The sequence below is a fragment of the Peromyscus eremicus genome, chromosome 11 (assembly GCF_949786415.1).
Source record: "Peromyscus eremicus chromosome 11, PerEre_H2_v1, whole genome shotgun sequence".
NCBI lineage: Eukaryota > Metazoa > Chordata > Mammalia > Rodentia > Cricetidae > Peromyscus > Peromyscus eremicus.
The window spans coordinates 54,049,691-54,063,659 of NC_081427.1; the positions used below are offsets into that span (position 1 = coordinate 54,049,691).

The following is a 13,969-nucleotide window of genomic DNA, read 5'->3' on the forward strand; positions in this document are numbered from 1 at the left end:
CACCACTGATGATATCAGTGATAGGCTCCCAGACATCATCCCTTGAACAGCTTTCACACTCCATAGCAGGTCGAGCCGGGCAACCTGAGTTCAATCCTGGAACTCACATGCTCGAAAGAGAGAACTGACTCTTGTAAACTGTCCTCCGACCTTTAAATGTGCTGAGGAGCACATGCACCTATCTTTCCAAATAAATAAATGTAAAAACTAAAAGAAAGGAAGGCAGAGATCTTTTAGCCCATTGTGCAGATCTCAAAGAAAAGAGGGATTTAGGCTGATGAACTGATATGGTGGTACAATGTGGAAAGAATTTCTTGGGCTTAGGGCCCTAACCTAGAATAGAGGAACAAATAATGCAGGCTTCAGAAGCCCTGCACTTTGCCCTGAAGACTGCTGAGCAGAAACTCATTGTTTTGACCTTATTTCTTAGGTCATGGAAAGCTCTGGATTTGTGGGAAAAAAAAGTGAGGCTTGTAAGTAGGGAGCCAGAACAACCAAAGACTTTCTTAGAGGCCCTGATGAAAAGACAAAGGGAACTTTAGTTCCGTGTCCTTGTCCAGGAGTGGACTTGGCAAGGACAGTTTAGGGCTGGGACAGTGCCTCCTCCAAGAGTCAAGGTTGCAGTTTCGGGAGAACCAATTCTTCCCCTGGGCTGTGGTTATGAGTCCTTAGACAGCTATGTCTGAGGTATCTATCCCATGTTCTTCGCCAACACTGTCAGACTTTGTTTTCTCCTGACCTTGGCTACCCCGGCCCCCCACCCCCAGAAAACAGTATATATGATGTTTGCTTGGCATACAAGCCACCAGCTTGTGCAAGACCTCCTGGTCCCAGCTACTGCTTTTGGCTTATTGATCTGTCTTCTCTGTTTCCCATGCCTGGTCTTCCCAATCAACAATACCTTGCCGTTTGGAACCCTAGTTCCTGCTGGTTGGGGTCATTTGTACAGTTAAATTGCCGTATGGATGTAAACCATCAGGCCCAGGGGCAGTGAGATGACTCAGCAAATAAGGACATTTGTCGCCAAGACTGAGGAGGAGTTCTCAGAACTGATCTTTTTTGTTTGTTTGTTTGTTTGTTTTGTTTTGGTTTTGTTTTGTTTTTCGAGACAGGGTTTCTCAGTGTAGCTTTGGAGCCTATCCTGGATTTCACTCTGTAGACCAGGCTGGCCTCGAACTCACAGAAATTCGCCTGCCTCTGCCTCCCCAGTGCTGGGATTAAAGGCGTGCGCCACCGCTGCCCGGCAATAAATCTTTGTTGATAAATTTGTAGAACATAAATGATAAACTGAAAATTTTGGAGATATCTGTGATAAGCACAAAATCAAAGAGCCAGAATGCAAACAGACAGAAAGAGTATTTTATTTGACCATGATTTTGTAAACCATCACACTGTGGACTTTTGAATTCAACAAGAACATTATCCCCCCCCACCCCCACCTCCCCCACTCCCAGACTTACAGTGAGCCTTGTGCAAAGTCAAAGAGTTAATACAGGAATGAAGATAAACAAGGTAGAATTTATTTCTCAAAGTGTCAAACTGTGGCACTTGATACAAAGACACATAACCACCTGTACCATAAAAGTTTCCATGCCATAAAACATTAATTTATAACTTTAAATATTATAGTAAAACACATTTATTTAAAAAAAATCAGGATTAATTTCATTATAAACCAGTGAATTATCCAGAGGAATAATTATTAAAATTCACTAAAAACCAGCAAATATTGCAACCGAGGTAACAATTTACATGTAAACAAAACTATCATTTATAAGGACCGAGGAGAGAAGAGAAGGGCAGACGGCATTGTCTGAGCGCTGCGTCACTCCTTGATGTTCTGAAGTAGCTTCAGCAGATGGGACTCAATGACCTGCTGAACTGCAAAGACAGGCCACCAAGGTCACAGCACAGAAACAAAGCAAAACCAAAAAAAAGTGAAGAGCCCAAAGTACAACACTGTTATATAAATTATTTTTTATGAAAACATGTTTGAGCCGGGTGGTGGTGGCACACGCCTTTAATCCCAGCACTTGGGAGGCAGAGCCACGAGGATCTCTGTGAGTTCGAGGCCAGCCTGGTCTACAGAGTGAGATCCAGGACAGTGAGATCCAGGACAGGCTCCAAACCTACACAGAGAAACCCTGACTCGAAAACCCCCCCCCCAAAAAAAAAAACCAAAAAACCATGTTTGAAAATCTTGCAAATACTGCCCACTTTTCCTCCAGAAACTATTTGAGTTTACGAAAAAGTACAATAAATGAATTCATTTCTTAACTTTATAGGAATCTATTTACTTTGCACTCCACTAAAGCATATGTCTGGCATTAGGATAACACAATGTTTTACAAATGAAACAATAATAAAGGTTTGGACTCCCGCATGTGCTATATATGAAGGTTTCCTAAAATGAAACCCGAGAGTTCTGAAACACTCACCACTTCTGTAGCCCAAAGCTACAGCTAAATCCATAGAGTTGTATCCAGAGTCTGTTTCAATTGTTGGGTCGGCTCCATTTTCTGTATCAAAACAGAAAAATCTATATAAAGAAAATGCAAATGCAAATGTCTGTCTATTCCTGGCTCATATGCAAATGGCTGAACAGATTGTCAGCCAATCTGGAGGCTATTTCGAACATGCTCACACAAAGACTGATCACATGGGATACACAGAGTTCATTTGGTGGGCTGGAGAAGATACCCAACTGTCTCTAGAGCAGTTGAAACTCATAAACAACTGGACAAAACTTTTTTTTTAATTTTATAATTAATTTAATTTTACATATCAGCCACAGATTCCCCTGTCCTTCCTCCTCCCACCCCCAAGCCTTCCCCCCTAATCTGCTCCCCATTCCCACTTCCTCCAAGGCAAGGTCTCCCCTGGGGAGTCAGCCCAGCCTGATAGATTCAGTTGAGGTAGGTCCAGTCCCCTCCTCCTTACACCAAGGCTGAGCAAAGTTGGACAAAACTTATATATGAAGACACTGTGTCCAGAGAACACCAGAGTAGAGTCAAAGGTGACCTCCGATGTGAGCAAGTGGGAAGGGCAAAAGCTTCAAGTGCAGAGGCGGAGTGTGAGGGAACTGCCTCTCTCAGGGCAGCCCTGGGGTAACAAAAACCCAGGGGCAAATGCCAGAAGAGTCATACAACCTAACAATAGATAAGCTCTCTTAACAGGGAAATTTAAACTAAAATGCTCACAGGGCTCCCTCTAAATAACGACTATGTTCACCTGCTTACCTAACAGCATCTTTACACACTTCACGTGATTCCCATGGACAGCATAAAGCAAAGGTGTTCCTCCGTTCTGAAGAAGGAAAAGGTCATCATCATTTTTCACTGAGCAAGAGTCAATCAAATGCTGCTATGAAACTGGGCATGTTTTAAAAATAATATTAATATAAATATAATATTAATATTAATATTTTGCAAAAATATTTAAGTCACAAATAATTGAATTTATGACATTAAGTTGTTCATCTTAAGTACATTTTTCTTTCAAGTCCTTAATAAAGTTTATATCTCCCTGAAATCAATTAAATCCTAAAAATTATTACAATAATTGTGTTTAATTAATTAATTAATTAATTTTTGAGGCAGGGTTTCAAGTAGCCCTGTGGCCTTGAAGTATTCATGAGGCCAAAGATAACCTTGATCCTTCTGTCTCGACCTCCTGGGAGCTATTGCTGACCACCAAGCAGTTTATAAGGCACTGGGGATTGAACACAGGGCCCATGGCGCTGGCCAGCACTCTAACAACTGTTATGGCAGTTTTAAATTCAATGTTGTGGACTCACCCAGTCATACTCGTTTACATCAACTCCACAGTCAAGCAGCATTTTGACAATATCCGTGTAGCCTTTACTACAGGCCAATGACAGGGCACTTTCTCGACCTTTTCCTAAAAGCTGGGGATCTGCACCCTGTCATGGAAGTGAACACAGAGGACTTTCAATGAACTTAAACAAGAACACTTGTCTTTGTCAATATGATTACAGTTTAACACTGAGGTCAGGCCACGTGCTAGGGTTAATGAGTAAATAACAGAAACGTGATGGATGTGTTTGTTACCAAAACGGCCTGGATGCCTACCTTCCCCCTCCCTCCAGCTGCCTCAATCCTCATTCTCCTTCACTCTGGCAAAGGCCCAGTGGACAGCACTCCTCTCCAGGACCTGTGGACAGCACTCCTCAGGACCTGTGGACAGCACTCCTCCAGTGTCCCTGCTCCACTCAGAGGGGCTGGACATTCAGCTAGCTCTTCTCCCTGTTTCCTGTATGATGACCATTGCTTTCCCAGCTAGACCCAGGCTCCACAAGAACATCAAAGGTAGTCATTGATTTTGTACCCTCCATAAGTATGTCTAGTTGGCTGCAGATATTAATATGCACTGAAGACTTAACTGAGCTCAAGAAAGTACACACACACACACACACACACATTTTCCTTACATTCTGAAGCAGGAACTCTACCACAGCTATTTGCCCGTGTGCCGCAGCCCACATCAGGGGAGTGAATCCTTCTTCATCCGTGTGATTGATAACATTTTCTATTTAAAAGAAAAGCATTTTTTTGTGATCTAATTTAACAACCACATATTAATATCACTTTGAAAGCACTGGTATTCTAAAAACTTATGACTCAATGAAGTTCAATGAGATGACTTTTGTTTACTGAAGTCTGGATGTGATGTGGTTTTCAGTCTGGACATATTAAAATATGCCTCACTGCACAAAGCTGGGTGGGTTCATGGAACACATTCTGTAAAGTATAAACTACCACACATAGTATCATGTTAGGTACAAGGTTGGCAAACTGGTCTCAGGGACAGAAGACTTAAGGTAGAATCTTGGACCTTTCATTTTCTAGTGATTTGGGTCTGGGCAAGTGACTTAATTTCTGCTAAACACAGATCAATAGCTTGCTTATCTCAACACATACTTGGGAAGATCACAACAAACCGATACACAATAGCCCTTAGCATACTTGAATGTAGACTTAAAAACTTCAGCAGCTTACAAAAGCTGCCTTCCACTCTAGCTAACTTGCAGCCTGTGATTTTCCTTCATTCCTGAAGTTGTTGGCATAATATGCAGACTGGATAATCTGAAACATATCACACAATTCTACCTTGAACCTCATCTTAGTCCCTGAATGTAGCCTAACAGTTATAAACTGCACAGCTTTCCCCCTACACTTATTTCATAGGTTGAACATGAAATTTCTACTTTTTAAAAAATTTATTTTTATTTTTTAATTATGTATGTGTTGGATGGGGTTTGGGTGCATGTGAGTGCAGTGTTTGCGAAAATCAGGGGCTTCCGATACCCTGGGGTTACAGGTGGGCACAAGCCAGCTAATGTGGATGCTGGAACTCGAACTTGGATCCTCTACAAGAGCAGCACCAGTGCTTAGGTTCTGAACCATCACTCCAGCCCTCAATATTTAAATATAAACAGAAATATATCCAAGTCTTATGAAAATACAATTCTTGGATCATGCTCCCTGTAATCAACAAGGATGGGACACCTACATTAAAAAAAAAAAGAGCAATAGATGGGACTGTAGAGATGACTCACTAGTTAAGAGCACTGACTGTTCTTTCAGAGGACTCGGGTTCAATTCCCAGCACCCACATGGCAGCTCACAACGGTCTATAACTTCAGTTCCAGGGGATCTGACACCCTCACACAGACACACATAAAGGCAAAACACTATTGCCATTAAAAAAAAAAGTAACAGTTTTCGTATTCTTTATTAAGCTAAAAAGTATTTCATATGCATCAAAGATTATAAAAAAGGAAAACTACATAAGTTCCAGCATAAGAATGGGTGGTTTCTTTATAATCCTAAAATGGGGAAATCTTTTCTAAGCAGGACATAAAACTTCAAAGTCAAAAAGAACACAAATTTACAATTAAAAATCTGAAGAGGTCACCCCAAAACGGAGAAACTGGGAAAACTAAATGCAGGAAACAACAGAAGTCGGTTTCTTTCACTTTGGAGTTCCTATGACACAAATATACTGTAGGCAGTTCAGACAAGAAAGAAACTCAGAGGGCTTATAACTTAAACATAGCAATGGAATTACTGTGAGGTACCACTTCCCCCCACAGATTAGTAAGAATTAAAGTTTCCGCTGGGCAGTGGTGCACACCTTTAATCCCAGCACTCAGGAGGCAGAGGCAGGCAGATCTCTGTGAGTTCGAGGCCAGCCTGGTTGATTCAGTGAGAGCCAGGACAGGCACAAAAACTACACAGAGAAACCCTGTCTCAAAAAACAAAAAACAAAAAAAACAAAACAAACAACAACAACAAACAAACCCCCCCCAAAAAACCGAAACAAAACCAAGAATTAAAGTCTCACTGCTGCGCCCATGACAGTTTGGGGAAACTGCAACTCTAACGCTAACGTGAGGACGAATGTGGTTAAAATGTACAAACAAGAAGGCAGAGGCCCAGGAGTGCTCTGTGGTAGAGCACTGGCCTAGCACAGTGAAGAGCTGACTCAACCCTCCCCACGACAAAGGTCATCTGTTTGCGACCTGGCATACCTATGTATGAAAATGTACTCAGTGGAGATAAAGAATGCAGAGACCGCCAGCACACATCTGTAACCCACCAGATGAACAGTCAGGAGCACAAACAGAAATCACAGCATAGACATGCGCATTATAGTGACAAAGTATACAACGGCTGGGTGTAGAGGTGCATGTTTGTGATCCAGCACCCAGGAGGAGGAGACAGGACTGTGAGTTTGAGCAACATAGTGAGACTCTCTCTCAATAAAAAAGATCTTGGGCTGGGCGGTGTTGGTGCACGCCTTTAATCCCAGCACTCGGGAGGCAGAGCCAGGTGGATCTCTGTGAGTTCGAGGCCAGCCTGGGCTACCAAGTGAGTTCCAGGAAAGGCACAAAGCTACACAGAGAAACCCTGTCTCGAAAAACCAAAAAAAAAAAAAAAAAAAAAAAAAGATCTTGGGGCTGGAGAAATGGCTCATGGCTAAGAGTACTTCACTGTTCTTGCAGAAGACCCAGGTTCCCAGCATCCACATGGTGGCTTGAACCATCCTAACTCCAGTTCCTGAGGATCCTCTTTTAACCTCACAGGCACCAGGCATGCAAATGGTACACACACACATACAGGCAAAACATGCACACTCATTAAAAAAAAAATTTGATATGCTTTAGAATACTCTCCAAAATATTAAATGAAAAGACACACTGCAGTGTATGTAACATTTTCTTGCTTGTGTACCTAACAAAAGCACATGCATATTCTCAAATATAACCATAAATGGAAATGTTTTCTAGAAAAATTTCCTGAAAACACAAAAAAACTTACAATGCGGGGGCTAGAGAGATGGTTCAGTGGCTAAGAGCACTGGCTGCTCTTCCAGAGGATCCGGGTTCAATTCCCAGCACCCCCACATGGCAGCATATAAGTGCCTGTAACTCCAGTTTCAGGGGATCTCACAACTTCAGACATACATGCAGGCAAAACATGAATGCACATGAAATAAAAATAAATAAATAATTAAAAACACCCTTACAATGTTTGTTTTGGGGAAAAGTAAAGGAAGCTAAAACTTTAAATCAAATGATTTTATTTGTATGGGTGTTGTGCCTTGTGTGTACATACACATACAACACATGTACCTGGTGCTCTTGGAGGCTAGAAAGAGGCCATCAAATCCCCTAGAGTTACGGATGGTCATGAGCTGACATATGGCTGCTAGGAACTAAACTTGGTCCTTTGGAAGAAGAACTAGTGCTCTTAATCTCAGAGCTATCCTTAAGGCCTCAAATTTTATAGTTTATATTACTTAAAATTTTTCTTTTTGCTATCCATTGGGTTATGTGTTTGGTGAGATTATATGACTTCTTTTGTCTTTTTAGTTTCCTAGACAAAAATAAAACAGTAACAAATCTAATAAATTCAAATGAATATTTAAAATATAATACTTAAAACTAGGCTATTACCTTGTTCAATACGAGTAGCCAGGTAGAGCATTTCTCCCTGAGCTGCCAACTGGTGAACAGACAAGGCTGAAACAATATAATGATAAAATTATTCAAGTGCACCTTGTGGATACACAGCTGTTGTCCCATGGTGAAGCCGGTGTCTTTTCCAAAACAAAACCAACCTTATCATTTAAACCTAACAAAGTACCCCAGTATTACAGGTAGTGTTCTCTGAGAACTGACTCATATGATATGACATCTGTAAATTACTATTTGGGGGCAAAATTTATCCTAAAGAGTAAGTAAGGTACTTAATTTTTAATATGCTACTTCCATATCCAAACTTATGAAGGAGGCCCCAAAAGACACATTCCTTTTAGTTTTCTTAGTGATTCCACTGAAGAACTAACTTGTTTTTCCTGAGAGAGGGTCTCACCATGTTGCCCAGACCAATGCTGAGCATGTAGGCTCAAGCAATCCTCCCACCTTAACCTTCTGAGTAGCTGAAACCACAGGGATATACCACTACTCCCCAGCCCTTTAAACTCTAAGTACACGTATTTTTAAATTTATGCAACTGGGTATTTTGCCGGCAGTGCCCATATAGGCCAAAGAGGGCCTCGGAGCCCCTCTATTTGGAGCTACAGGTTGACAGCCGAGTAAGTGCTGGGTATTCAACCATGACCTCTGGAAGAGCAGCCAGTGCTCTTAACTGCTGAGCCATCTCTCCAGACCCCTACATATTTGTGAGGTTGGATGGGTTTTCTTAACATTAGAAATGAGTTCATAAATTGAAAACTGGCCTTGCAAGATTCATGTGTGTGTGTGTGTGTGTGTGTGTGTGTGTGTGTGTGTGTGTATTGGGGGAGGGGGTACGTTTAATTTTAAAGACAGTCTCATTATTGTCCTCCTCATTGTCCTCCCTCATTCTCCTGAGTTCTGTGATTCCTGATTCTGAGGTGTTGAGGCTAATCAGCCTGTTAACTCTGGCTAGCCGATTAAGCATTTTTATTCATAACATGGGGGACAGTCTTTAGCTCTTTCTTTCTTTATTTTCAGCAGAGAAGTTCTATGGTTGGAATATTGTAAGACAATCTCTTTGAGAAGCACCTTTAAATAATACCGCCTTCAGAGGTATGATTGGGAAGTCTTAATCCATACAAGCAGCTGTGAAGCACACACATCTAAGTAAGCTAGAACGGGCCCACAGGTGGGATTGGGATGCTAGAGAAGAGTCTCCTGGTTTAAGTGCTGCAGTCCGCAATTCTGAAGTCGGAGGGATTTCAGATTTCACCAGGCTTTGGAATGCAGACACGTTCCCACTACAGTGTCAAATGCCGTTACTATCATCTAATTGTTAGCTGGTTTCCTCTCATTCAAATACTCACGCTTCACTGAATACTTGTTAGCTTAGGCAGAGAAACTTTATATCCTATATAATGACTTTACATTCAAAGTTTTTTAAAGGATGATTTCATATTTATATACTAATGAAACATTTCAGTAGAAATTACTTAGTATCTAAGTACAAAGTATTTCTTGATCAGTGAAATAATGTAAATACATATTTACAATAATTATGTTCATATATAAATTAAACATGAAACTCTAAGAACACACAAACATTGATATCTTAACTTATAAATAATTCACAGTAACTCACTTCTTTATGGTAAAACAATACCGGTTTTAATAATATTTTAAACTGTATTTGTCCTCATAGAGGTATAATAGGAAACAGTCAAACATAAAAACACATGAAAAAGTTTCAACTTACTAAAGTGATTAATATATCACTTAAGCTTTCAAAACTGGAATGTTTATTTAGTGAAACTAATATTTCAAAGCCAAACTCCTAATTTTTAATTGCATTAGCTAATTACAGTAGCAGTAATATTTCAGTCCATTCTTAGCGCATACTTACAATTTGCTAACAGAGGTGTGGTAGAGACTTCATTTCCCCTGTGCTTGTTGGTGAGGGTAGTTGACTGTTTTATGGGTGAGAAATGTTTTGTTGTAGAGGGGGTGTAGACATGCCTTACTTGAATTCCAGGAGAAGGAGATGTATGGATATTGCACTCAGCTAAATAAAACAAATTAAAATAGTATTTTAATGACAAAGCTTTCTAAATAAAAAGTGTTAATGTTCACATGAAGCAATGTATGATGTTTAACAGCTTCAATTAAAGTGTTTATCAGGTGATACCAATTTTGTATAGTCTGTACTACTACAGTGTAAGTTCTACAAAGAAAATTACTAGTGTTGAAAAATTTTATTGAGACTAGTTTTAATATTAACAGATTACAAAGTAACTTTAAAGCATGTTGACAGATCACTGAATTAAAGTAGTAAAAGTAGATATAAATTAGTCACAAAACAGGAGATATTAAAATAATTTTGTAAAAGAAAAGAAATATTTTTCTATTATTTAAAAAGATACAACTAGGCTGGGCAGTGGTGGCGCATGCCTTTAATCCCAGCACTCAGGAGGCAGAGGCAGGTGGATCTCTGTGAGTTCCAGGCCCGCATGATTTATAGAGCTAGTTCTAGGGCAGCCAGAGATACACAGAGAAACCCTGCCTCAAAAAACCAATAAATAGACAGACAGACAGATACAACTAAGAATAACCAAATTAGCGAAGTTGTAATAAAGACCAGGCAAATATTTTATTTATTTATTAAGACAGGGTCTCACTATGTATCTCTGGATGGTCTGGAACTCACTATGCAGACTAGGCTGGCTCTGAATTCACCTGCCTCTGCCTCTCAAGTGCTGAGACTAACTAAAGGCATGCATCACTATACTGGCTTAGACAAGAAATATTTTTTAAAATTAACAGAAATTTAATGTTGGTTTCTTTGAGATTCTAGAAAATCTTTCTAAAAGATAACTTTCAAGCTTTTCCTCAACTCTGATCTCATGACAGAGAAAAACAGAACAAAATCAGACAAATGAAAGTGAATGTAGGGAGTTGTACCATAACTTTCAACCTTTAAATAAGACAGACGCCACCTCCAGGTCAGAGTTAACTTGATCTTGAATATTTTTACTATCCTCTTCATTTAAGGACTTCACAAATCGAGAACATACGTTCATATCAAATCGGTTTGGCAATATGAACTTCATTCCCATGCCAACACCCTGAGCTGACGCTTCTTCTGCATTGGGGTCCAGCTGGTGCTCGATTTTGATGTCTGGCATGCCAGGGAGACTATAGCTGCTGGGACACTCTTCCACGATCAGCTGGGCCCCAATGTCCAGATTTGCCGACGTAGCCATGGTTTTAATAATTAAAACATTTCTTCATGGCTTCCTCTTGATTTTTCAAGGGTGTTTTCCAGTGTATTCTTGGTATTGGGTTATTAAAGTATCTGAAAGAACAAATTTAGAAAATTTGAAGTAGCATATTAACTTACGTAAATGTATACACGCAATCACTTTCAACCACACAACCAAAGAGTGCTCTTTTAAACCTCTATAATAGAAAGTACACAGTATTCAGAGGTAGATAATCTGCCTATAAACTCAAGCTTTGCCATTCACTGTGTGTGATGTGTACGAGTGAACCTGAGAAAGTCTCGTCTGTAAAAAGAGATCTCGTCATTAATTTACAGGATCTTGGCAAAGGACAAAGGAAATACAGTACGCCTCCATCACTACATTCCAACACATTTCCTATATCTGACTACTGCTTAAAGATCAGGCTCATGTTAAAACAATAAGCTAGTATTTGAGATTCATTTTTAAAAAATGCTGTTCCTTGTAAGTGGCTCTCGGTTTGAACTGAGATATAACCAATTTGTAGCCAAGTTGATTAGCACTGTTTTCAGTAATACCCATGATTCAGCAAAGCACTTCACAAAGTTTACTTTAAAAATTAGTTATTACACTTATTTTGTTTGCACGTGTGTGGGAACACATGGACCACAGCAAGCATGTAGAAGTCAGAGGACAAATTTTAGGAGCTGGTTCTCCCTTCCATCATATGTGTCTCAGGGACTGAACTCAGTCATCAGGCTTGGCAGCAAGTGCCTTTACTCACTGAGGCATCTCTCTGGATCTACAAAATTTATTTTTGAAGAATCAAAAGTGTATTTGTCAGCTTTTACTTGGAGTAAGCATAAACAATTTGATGTAATTTGTAATAAAAAATAAAATATGTAGATTATGTATTGGTATCTCAGGGTATATGATAGTCCCAAATATGTAGTTCCTTGAAACAGGAAGAAATGAACATCCAGTTAATTTTTGTCATGTGACAGCATATTGCACGTTGAACATTTTGAAAGGGTACTGGGTGAGCAATGATCACTTGGAATTAAGAGAAAAATGAATTGGTGCCATATGACCACTGTTCAGAGTTTTAAAATAATTTCAAAAGATTGTTGGGCATGGTGGAGCACTAGAGAGCAGGATGAGCACACCAACTGGTTATGGAATGCCAAATAGTCCTGAAAATATACATATAAGGAACATTATACAAGCCAGGTGTGGTGGCACACACCTTTAACCTCAGTCAGCAACAGGTGGATTTCTGTGAGTTTGATGCCAGCCTGGTCTACATAGAAAGTTCTAGGACAATCAGAGCTATATAATAGAGAGACCCTATCTCAAAAAAAAAAAAAAAAAAAAAAAAAAAGAAATAAAGAAATAAAGAAATAAAGAAAGAAAATCCCCTGCTCTATCAACTCCAACACTGTGGCCATTAAATAAGCAGCAACAGAATTCCAAACTTCCAGGGGAGAGAGGCAGACACACTACAGTCCGGAAAAAGTATCGCATAACGAAGTCGTTACATTTTGTCAGAAGGCAGCAGGAACAAAAGTTAGTTCAGTGACTCAATGAGAGACCGAGAAGTGGAGAAAAGACTGGGTCTTTAAAAACACAGCACGAAAAACCATTTTGTCTAGGCATGGGGCCAGGTGAGAGCTACCCCCCCCCCCCGCCCCCCAGCTCTCTGAGGGGATGTCAAGTGTCTCTTTTAACGCTTGCTATTCTCTTGACCGCTTCCTTTCTAGCTCCCACTAAGGGGAAAAACTGGCAGATGGAGACCACTTTTTTTTTTTAATTTTATTTTTGAGACAAGGTCTCACTTTGTATTCGAGCTCGCTACGTAGAGCCGGCTGGTCTAGAGCGCACTGTGTTATACCTACGTGCACCTTTCTCCTTGACATGTCAAGGTTTCGATATACGGAATTACCACTCTTTGAAGAAAGAACAGCAAATGTAGGGGAGACGCTTAGCTAGACTCCACTCTAGGGAGAAGGGAAGACTGCTGATATGCCAAAACGTCAAGTGCAGGAGAGGGGAAAGTGGACAGCGACGAGAGAGTTAACATAAAGGTCGGCTCACCTGCCAGAGCTCAGGGAAGGTTAGAGAGTCTAAATGCGGGCAGTGGGCACCCACCCAGGGGAAGCTAATCGCAGGGGCTCCCCGTTCTTCCTGACTCTTGAAATTGTCCTACGAGAGGAGAAAGGTGCTATTAAAAAAACAACACAAAACTGCAAGACGTCTCACAAGCGACAGGTGTCCCGGCCGGCCTTCCCGCTCTGTCGCCGCAGGCTCCACTCACTCGAGCGGCGAGCGGATCCCGGGACCGGGGACCGTCCGGCAGGTGGCACGACCCACCCCAGACCGCGGGGGCGGCTCCGCCGGGCCAGGGCCAGCCGCGGATCGGTCGAGGTCCTCAAGCCCGGCCTGCTTCGGGCCGAGACGTCACTTCCTTTTTTTTTTTTCCTCTTCTGGAACAAGCCCAGAGCGTTCAGCGAAGACGAGACGACTTCCAGAAATGTCTTCGTTTCTCCGGAGCTCCGCAGCCCACGCTCGCAGAGAACTAAGGGTCACCTCAGTTGCGGGTCACCCGAGACAAGCCCACGGCCCCTCCCCGGCTGCTCCACCTACCGGGGCCCTTCCTCGTAGTTCTCGGGCGGCGCACGGCTTCTGCACATGCGCCGTGACGTCATCTCCCCGCGACGCGCTCCTGCGCCCTTGCGTTTCCGGCTCC

The 13,969-nt window shown here is 41.3% G+C and overlaps 1 protein-coding gene across 5 annotated transcripts; it reads right to left on the bottom strand.

Moving 5' to 3' along the window:
• Nucleotides 1-1,498: 1,498 nt before the first annotated feature.
• Ankra2 (ankyrin repeat family A member 2) lies at nt 1,499-13,916 on the bottom strand. Of its 5 annotated transcripts, none has more exons than XM_059276477.1 (10): nt 13,867-13,916; nt 13,318-13,425; nt 10,956-11,336; nt 9,888-10,046; nt 7,982-8,047; nt 4,451-4,548; nt 3,797-3,922; nt 3,240-3,306; nt 2,439-2,519; nt 1,499-1,881 (listed from the first exon to the last, which is right to left on the bottom strand). In XM_059276477.1, exons 3-10 carry the CDS (start codon nt 11,242-11,244, stop codon nt 1,826-1,828), a joined length of 942 nt encoding a protein of 313 aa, XP_059132460.1. In that variant the 5' UTR covers nt 11,245-11,336; nt 13,318-13,425; nt 13,867-13,916; the 3' UTR covers nt 1,499-1,825. The 5 variants fall into 5 exon arrangements, with proteins under 5 accessions (XP_059132460.1, XP_059132459.1, XP_059132461.1 ...); XM_059276476.1 differs by having other exon boundaries at nt 13,538-13,897; XM_059276478.1 differs by lacking the exon at nt 13,318-13,425 and having other exon boundaries at nt 13,483-13,897.
• Nucleotides 13,917-13,969: the final 53 nt, after the last annotated feature.

What these genes read in the sequence shown, in the direction of transcription:
- Ankra2 (XM_059276477.1), bottom strand. Translation starts at nt 11,244, where the DNA reads ATGGCTACGTCGGCAAATCTGGACATTGGGGCCCAGCTGATCGTGGAA. An exon ending in CACACCTCTGTTAGCAAATT is followed by an intron (nt 8,048 to 9,887) that starts GTAAGTATGCGC and finishes ATATTGTTTCAG; the next exon opens with CCTTGTCTGTTCACCAGTTG. An exon ending in ATGTAAACGAGTATGACTGG is followed by an intron (nt 3,307 to 3,796) that starts GTGAGTCCACAA and finishes TTCCTTCTTCAG; the next exon opens with AACGGAGGAACACCTTTGCT.